General features: G+C 40.9%; 1 protein-coding gene across 1 annotated transcript; it reads right to left on the minus strand.

Moving 5' to 3' along the window:
* Positions 1-825: 825 nt before the first annotated feature.
* LOC117562142 (GTPase IMAP family member 8-like) lies at positions 826-8,318 on the minus strand. The gene is made up of 5 exons (XM_034239967.1): positions 8,296-8,318; positions 8,062-8,216; positions 7,741-7,981; positions 1,974-2,324; positions 826-1,400 (listed from the first exon to the last, which is right to left on the minus strand). The coding sequence occupies exons 1-5, from the start codon at positions 8,309-8,311 to the stop codon at positions 826-828; spliced, it is 1,338 nt and encodes a 445-aa protein (XP_034095858.1). The 5' UTR covers positions 8,312-8,318.

An 8,318-nucleotide genomic window follows, 5' to 3' on the forward strand; every position in this document is an offset into this window, starting at 1 on the left:
CTGTCAGATGGAGGGAGTAAATACAGCGGCAAGCTTTGGGACAAACTCCCCTCTCTCCGGCAGAAACAGGAAATGCCGTAACTGTATACATGTAACATGTAACAACGGTTTCAAATCAGCATCTCTTTAGACAAAACATTACAATGAATAACTAAAATAAAACTCCAAACATCTTTAATTGTGTTACTTTTTTGTAAAGCTCTTTTGGTTTTGCAAAAACTAACAGCTTCTTAGTTTTTGCAACAATCTGTAAATATACACAACTTTATAATAAAATGCACACATTTACATTTTTCTAGACTTTCTCTAAAATAATGACAAATATCTTATATGGATTCCCATTGGATTTCGTTATATTGCAGAAATATGCTGTTTGGCTAACACATCTTTATAATACTTACAACGTTTTGTTCAGCAGGATAATCTTTACATATTAACACTACTTTGTGCTTTTTAAAGCGTAAATGCAGATGCCAGAAGTTAAAAGCTAACGCTAGGCTAACTGCATCACAATTGCACCCATGCTAAGCTTAAGGCAGACTAGTGATGGCGTTTAGTAGTTTATTTAGTCACTTGTTAGCAAATGCCATTTTTATCATACAAGACATTTTGGGAAATTCACGATTTGGGTATTTACCGACATCTTTTATGTCGTAAAAACAAAGTATTAAAATATCTTCAGCTTGTGTTAACCACAGACCTTATTTCAGGCATTTAACAAAAAACACGTTCAAAAAAGGTCTGATTCAAGACAAGGGAACTGGAAGTTGTAAAATGTTAACTAATTTCCAGGTTTTCGGACTCGTTCTTGCACCACTAACTATATCATTGCTCTAGTTGCTCCACCATGTGCAGCAGCTGCTGTACTTGAGTCCGGTCTCCTGTATTTGTGCAAAACACTTGGTGCCTTTGTCCACATTTGCCCAGCAGCCACTGCAGAGGCTCTCCACTCTGCTCGATGTGATTCTCCACTGTCTTTCCTCTCAGCTCCTCTCCGTAGGTGAACAACACCACAGTGCTTCTCCACACATCCTGCCCCAAAAGGCTGAAGTGCATCTCCACCGCTCTCCTGTCTTTCTCTCTGAAGGAGCCCACCGGTACAGTCAGAATGAACATGACTTTGCTCCACACGGGGCAAAGGGAAGCGCTTCGACTGATCTCCGTCCTGACCTGCTTGGAATTGGCCAGACCAAACAGGCTCCACCCGGGGGAGTCCACCACGATCACAGGCCACCCCGATACTTCCCCATGGCTTACAGAGCACCTGGTGGTCTTTGTGTCGGTCTGAAACTCTTCACTGTCCAGGATCACGTTGCCTGCTGAGCTCTTTCCTGACTTGCTCCTTCCCAGCAGGATGAGGGCAAGAGCAGGTTTGATACCAGCTGACCCTGCTGGGAGTCCTGCAATGACATAGTGCAGCGATTTTTACATTTAAAATATTTGTTCCTTTCCGATCAAGGGCTGAATTAGAAATATCTCAGATTAGACACATTTAGAAACAAGTATGCGAACACTGCAACTCTTTATATTTTTCTCGGTAGAGTTCACAAAAAGTTAGCGTTATATCTCCATATTTTAAATTATATACAATTCCAGAAAACTTGTTTTACAAAAAAATATCGCCTCAATGTTAGTAATGATTTAGGGGGGTTTCATGGTGATATTTATTATCTAGAATGATGTCCCTCCCCTAGTCTCTTGCAAAAGGTATGACCTTACCTTAACACATCTGTGAATACAGTGTTTCTTACAAATTAGTCAGCCACTTTTGTAGCACATACTGTATCCTATACAATTATCATTAATAACCTGATTTATTTCACTATCATGTTTAGTCAGGTGAATATTATTTGTAACGCTTTTTGTAGTGATACAAAGAGATGATTTAAAAAGAAGATAACAAAATATCAGTGTGAAAAAACATTTAACTCATATGTCAACAAATTGAAACGAAAACGCTGAACCCGGCTTACCTCTGGGTATTAGTTGTAGTTGTTTGGAGGCCATCTGCTTTCTTTGCCATGGCCTCCCATCATGCATATCATGCATGACTCTCATTTCTATGTCTTCTTGTCTTCCTTGCGACCTCCTCGCCTCCCTTAAGCTCACTTCTCGTCTGAGCTGCGTGTACATCCTGTCCTGAACTCCTCTGGGACGCTTGTTCGCCTCTATCATCTTCTGGATCTTCTGAAACAGCTCTGCCACCTGAGCCTCTGAGGCCCCAGGCTGGTTGCTCAGAACCTGGTACCTGTTCCCACATCGCTCCAGCAGCCAACGAAGAGTTTGACCTTGGCGCCTAACGTGCTCCTTGATAGGGAGGTCTCCTGCAGAAGAGATCACCTCATTGGTTGAGTCAAATATCAATGGACAGAGCCAAAGGACCATCACTTTAGTTATGAAGGAAAGTCTATAGCCTAATGCTAAAGTCAGCAAGACACAATGAAAATGATGTTTAGCAGGTATTATGGTAACCATCTTACTTTGTGTTAGTATGCTAACATTTGCTAATTAGCCCAAGCGCACACAGCTTAGTCTGATTTGCAGTATTTGGTTCAAAACGATGACATTTTGACTGGATTATGGAGCTTTTATTCATTCTGAGATGAATATCGCAAATATCTAAACCAAATGTATAGTCAATCTATCCAAACATCAAGATATTTAAGGTTATTTTAAGTTAATAAAAATACAATAGCTGTTGGGTTCCAACATTGCATTTTGGCCAATATGTTCCGCCTTTTTTACTTTCAACAAGGACCTTTAAATGCATGGACTGATCAAACACGATTGGTCAATACTACTCAGATTACAAACAGAAACCAAAAAGCTTCCAGTATCTAAATCTTGATCCGTTGCATACATATTTTTGCATTCTTATGCAGAGATCTGTTTTAACAGATTAGGGGCCACCAAAGTCAATAAACATCTGAACCCAGTTTCAATCCAATCAATGATATTGTTGCAATATTTTGATCTGAAATGTTCATAAAAGGTCAAAATGATTTATGTATACCCTCACCCCCCTGGTTTCTGATCAATTTTATTTCGATTGTACCTTGGCAAGTCTGAACATCAGACTGTAAAAAATGTGGTACTGCACATTGGAACAAATGATGTTGTGAAACAACAGTCAGAAGTACTGAAAAAAGACTTTAAATGTCTGTTGGAAACTGTCAGCTCTCTAAATGCAGAGGTGTTCATCAGTGGCCCTCTACCGCCAGTCAGAAGAGGAGTGGAGAGATTCAGCAGATTGTTTGCACTGAACACCTGGCTTTCAACTGTCTGTACTGACCATTCTGTCCATTTTATTGACAACTTTAACTTTTTCTGGGATCGCAGACATCTTTTCAAGGCAAATGGAGTTTGTCTGAACAAGTCAGGAGTGAAATTGTTTATCTCTAACATATTCGTCTGCCTGCGTCATCAATCAGTTCCCTCTGCCAAGGATAAGCAACAAGAGGAATCAAAAGAGAAAGACACAACACATCGCTCAGAAAACCTTGAAAATCTATCACTGCACCCGCCTGAGGAATCTTCTGATTATGGGAGACACATGGAGGAGTCTCCACTGCCCGTCACCCCCCCTACCACCTCTGAGGATACTCTTCCTTCACCCCACAGCTCTCTCTACTCTCCGTTCACCCTTTCACCCTCGCCCACCCTTCTGGAGATCGCTGAACACATGAAGGAGATACAAAGGGTTGGCACCGATTCCTTCCTGGAGTTCAATAACCAAACTAAGGCGATACGCAAGGCTGGCAGCATTTCCTTTACCCCCGCTCCTCAACGACGGCCATCAAAATCACAGAAGCAGAGACGCGCACCACCTCCCCCGTCTCCGTCACCGTGCCTACGTCAACCACCTCCTCCCCCTGGACGCGCACCAACACTCCCGTCATCATGCCTACCACAATCATCCGGACCAAAACGTCCTCCCCCCCTTCAAGACTGCTGTCTCCGAAGCCTGATAAGGATGTGTGTGTAAAAAACGCAAACACTGACTGATATATGCTGGGTCCAGGCTCAAGGGCGTATGGCACTCTCAACTCTTTCCAGGACATGCCGGGGCCCAGCCTGCCAGTAGCTTTGCCGATATCTGTGTTGATAGGTAATAGATTAAGAGCGGTGAATAAGCTTAGACACAGGAAGCGCTCAAAAGTTTGTGTGAGTTTATCTAATTTAGCAGTGATTCCATGTTAGCCACAAACTTAAACTAGCTTTATTAAATGTCAGGTCTTTGACAGGTACAACATTTTTAATCAATGATTTTATCACTGAGCACAATCTCGATTTTATGTTTTTAACAGAAACATGGATTGAACAAAATAACAGTGCAGCTGTTCTTATCGAATCAACCCCTCCCAACTTTAGTTTTATGAGTCAGGAAAGAATGCATAAGAAAGGAGGTGAAGTTGCTATTCTGTTCAATGATTCCCTTCAATGCAGGAAGACATCTTATGGGAACTTTGCTTCTTTTGAATATGTGGCCCTTCACCTGAAATGCTCCTCTCGAGCTCTGTTCCTAAATATCTATAGACCACCCAAATACTGTGCAAGCTTTTTTGATGATTTTACCGAACTGCTGTCTATAGTGTGTATTGACTTTGACCGTCTAGTCATTGTTGGTGATTTTAACATCCATGTTGACAACCCCCAGGACAGAGGGGCAAAATAACTGTTTTGTGTTCTTGATAGCTATGGACTGACTCAGCATGTGACGGAGCCACACTCTGGACTTAATTATCTCAAAGGGTCTGAATATCTCTAAGGTTGTGGTGACTGATGTTGCACTCTCTGATCATTCCTGTGTTTTCTTTGAGAGCTCTATTTCTGTTCACAAAAATGTTCAAAAAGAGGTAACCACAAAGCGATAATTAATTGAAAATACTAGGGAAATGTTTACTCAGAATTTTTCTACCACACTTGCCCCTGCTAACATCTCAGTAAATAAGCTAGTAGATCATTTTCATTCAAAAATTAAAAATGTTATAGATGCCATTGCTCCAACTAAGGTAAAGGAAGTGTCTGGCAAGAAAATATCTCCATGGAGAAAGGCCATGACCGTGAGAACAGAAAAAAGAGAATGTCGAAAAGCTGAACGCAGGTGGCGAAAAACAAATCTCCAGGTTCACTTTGAAATCTATAAAGAGAGACTTGGCCTTTATAATATGGAATTGAAATTTGCCCGACAGTCTTTCTTCTCTGATATCATTGCCAAAAACAAAAACAACGCACATGCCTTGTTCGCTACCGTCGACAGACTAACTAACCCCCCAGTGTCAGTGCAATGATTTTGCCTCCTTCTTCACTGACAAAATTCAGAAAATCAGACAAGCAGTCAGTGCCTCTGCATCAGGTACAACAAATGTGTTGTCTCTGTGTCCACCTAATATCAATTCAAACACCATGACACAATTCCATTAGATTAATGATAAAAACCTAGAGGACATTATACAACTTCTGAAATCCTCCTCCTGCTGCCTTGATATTATTCCAACAGGGTTTTTAAAAAATGTTTTTCCTTGCATGGCCTCAGATCTACTTCATATAGTAAACAAGTCTCTTCACTCAGGTATTTTTCCACAGGCCCTGTAAACTGCAGTCATTAAACCGCTCTTAAAAAAGCATAATCTAGACGCTTCAGTAATGAACAATTACAGGCCCATATCAAACCTCCCATTTCTAGGTAAAATCATTGAAAAAGTAGTCTTTCAACAGTTGAGTAATTTCTTGTATTTAAATAGCTGTTTGGATGTGTTCCAGTCAGGCTTTCGTCCAAACCACAGCACTGAGACTGCTCTTGTAAAGGTCTTTAATGACATACACTTAAACACAGACAGTGGCAGAACTTTAGTGTTAGTATTATTAGATCTCAGTGCTGCGTTTGACACTGTTGACCACAACATATTACTAGACCGACTGGAGAACTGGGTGGGACTTTCGGAAACAGTTCTAAATTGGTTTGAATCCTACTTAAAGGACAGAAACAACTTTGTTTCTATAGGTAAATACACATCTGAGTTGACAAATATGACATGTGGGGTACCTCAAGGCTCCATCTTGGGGCCTCTTCTCTTTAACATCTACATGCTACCACTGGCTCAGATAATGAAGAACAACAAAATAAGTTACCATTGCTATGCGGATGACACACACATTCACATAACCATTTCACCAGGAGACTATTCTCCAGTTAAAACACTGAGTAAGTGCATTGAACAAATCAATGACTGGATGTGTCAGAACTTTCTCCAATTAAACAAAGATAAAACTGAGGTAATGGTTTTTGGAGCCAAGGCAGAACGTATAAAAGTTAGCGCTGAGCTTCAGCCTGCAATGTTCAAAACAACAGATAAAGCCAGAAATCTAGGTGTAGTCATGGACTCTGACCTGAGTTTCAACAGTCACATTAAAACAGTTACTAAATCAGCCTACTATCACCTAAAGAACATATCTAGGATTAAAAGACTAATGTCACAGCAGGATTTGGAAAAACTTGTCCATGCTTTTATCTTCAGTAGACTCGACTACTGCAATGGTGTCTTTACCGGTCTCACTAAAAAATATGTTAGAAAGCTTCAGCTGATTCAGAACGCCGCTGCTCGAGTCCTCACTAACACTAAGAAAGTGGATCAAATCACTCCTGTTCTGAAGTCTTTACACTGGCTTCCTGTGTGTCAAAGAATAGATTTCAAAAATACTGCTGCTGGTTTATAAAGCACTGAATGGTTTAGGCCCAAAATACATTTCTGACCTCCTGCTAAATTATGAACCATCCGGATCTCTCAGGTCTTCAGGGACTGGTCAGCTTTCTGTCCCCAGAGTCAGAACTAAACATGGAGAAGCAGCGTTCAGTTATTATGCTCCAAATATCTGGAACAAACTCCCAGAAACCTGCAGGTCCGCTGCAACTCTGACTACTTTTAAATCCAGGCTGAAGACTTTTCTTTTTGTCGCTGCTTTTAATTGAAACTGAGCCGTTGTGTTCATCAGTAAAGTGGAACTTCTATGTGAACTATTCATATCTTAAACTGCTCTGTAACTTTTTATTCAAGTACTTTTTATTCATGTATTTTTTCTTTTAATGTTTCTTTTATTATCTTTTACTGTTTTTAAATGCCTTTGTCTGAATGTCTTTCATTTTTGTAAAGCACCTTGAATTGCCTTGTGTTGAAAGGGGCTATATAAATAAACTTGCCTTGCCTTGCCTTGGCAATACAATTGTTGCTGGGGGAAAAAACCCACAAAGTACTTGTTGAGTTAATTTAGGCTTGTAACTAATTCACCAGCACTTACTATGGTATGATCTTGCATGAAGTGAATATATCTGCACTTTCCTTGTGGTTCAGAGTTTGCATCTTTACGGTTTTTGCCCTTATTGTAAATCGCTTTGGATATAAGCATCAGCTAAATGAAATGCAATGTAATAAAATGGTATAGGATTAGAGTTGTTGTTCTTTCAAGTTTTATGAAAACCATGACAGTAATATTTTGCTACTCTTGTTGACAAACAAACCTCCTTGGCAGAGGTGTTTAACTGGAAACTTTCTATCTGACTTTTATTCACTGGCGAGTTAAGTGTGCGTCAATTACGTCAATATAGCGGGTCCTCAGTGGTTTAAAGTGTTGGCTTAGCCTCTACATTTAGTAGTCAGTCGTATTGCCATTTGGCCAATTAGCATTTAGACTCAGTCACATGAACAGTGAGCATTATGTCATATAAAATGTTTATTAGTTTACCTAACAGGTCTCCATGAGTGAAGAGGACCATAGCTCGCTGCCAGATGGGGGTTTGGAGCAGTCTGAGCTGGGCCTCCATGGCTCTCCACTCCTCCGGGCCAAAGGTGGAGGTGGTGGGCAGCACCAGCAGGATGACATGGGGCTCTGGCTGGCAGAGGGACACCCCTCTGCACAGATCCTGGGACACCCTGTCTGGAGTGGTGCAGCTGGTCAGCCACCCTGGGGTGTCCACCACTGTCACCTGATTGATCAAATGAAGTGAGTGAAGAGGAGATTTTGAGGTAAAATTAGTCAATCAAAGCTTTAAAATTGTATATTTACTTGTATTCCAAAGATGGTGCCGGTGTCTTTGGAGCTATGAGTTGTTTTTTTGCAAAAGGCAGGTTTCCCAAGGATGATGTTTCCTGCTGAGCTCTTCCCACTTTGTTTCTCACCCAGTAACAGAACCACCAGCTGGGACAGGCTTGACTCTGGACCTGACAAAAGTTAAGGATCCCCTGATCATACACATAATCTATCCCATCATCTTTCTTACATTTCTTTAGAGTGACTCACCCCAAGAGGCTGCCATGTCAAGT

The sequence above is a fragment of the Gymnodraco acuticeps genome, unplaced genomic scaffold, assembly GCF_902827175.1.
Source record: "Gymnodraco acuticeps unplaced genomic scaffold, fGymAcu1.1, whole genome shotgun sequence".
NCBI lineage: Eukaryota > Metazoa > Chordata > Actinopteri > Perciformes > Bathydraconidae > Gymnodraco > Gymnodraco acuticeps.

What these genes read in the sequence shown, in the direction of transcription:
- LOC117562142 (XM_034239967.1), bottom strand. An exon ending in GCACCATCTTTGGAATACAA is followed by an intron (nt 7,982 to 8,061) that starts GTAAATATACAA and finishes TTGATCAATCAG; the next exon opens with GTGACAGTGGTGGACACCCC. An exon ending in ACTACAACTAATACCCAGAG is followed by an intron (nt 1,401 to 1,973) that starts GTAAGCCGGGTT and finishes ATGTCATTGCAG; the next exon opens with GACTCCCAGCAGGGTCAGCT.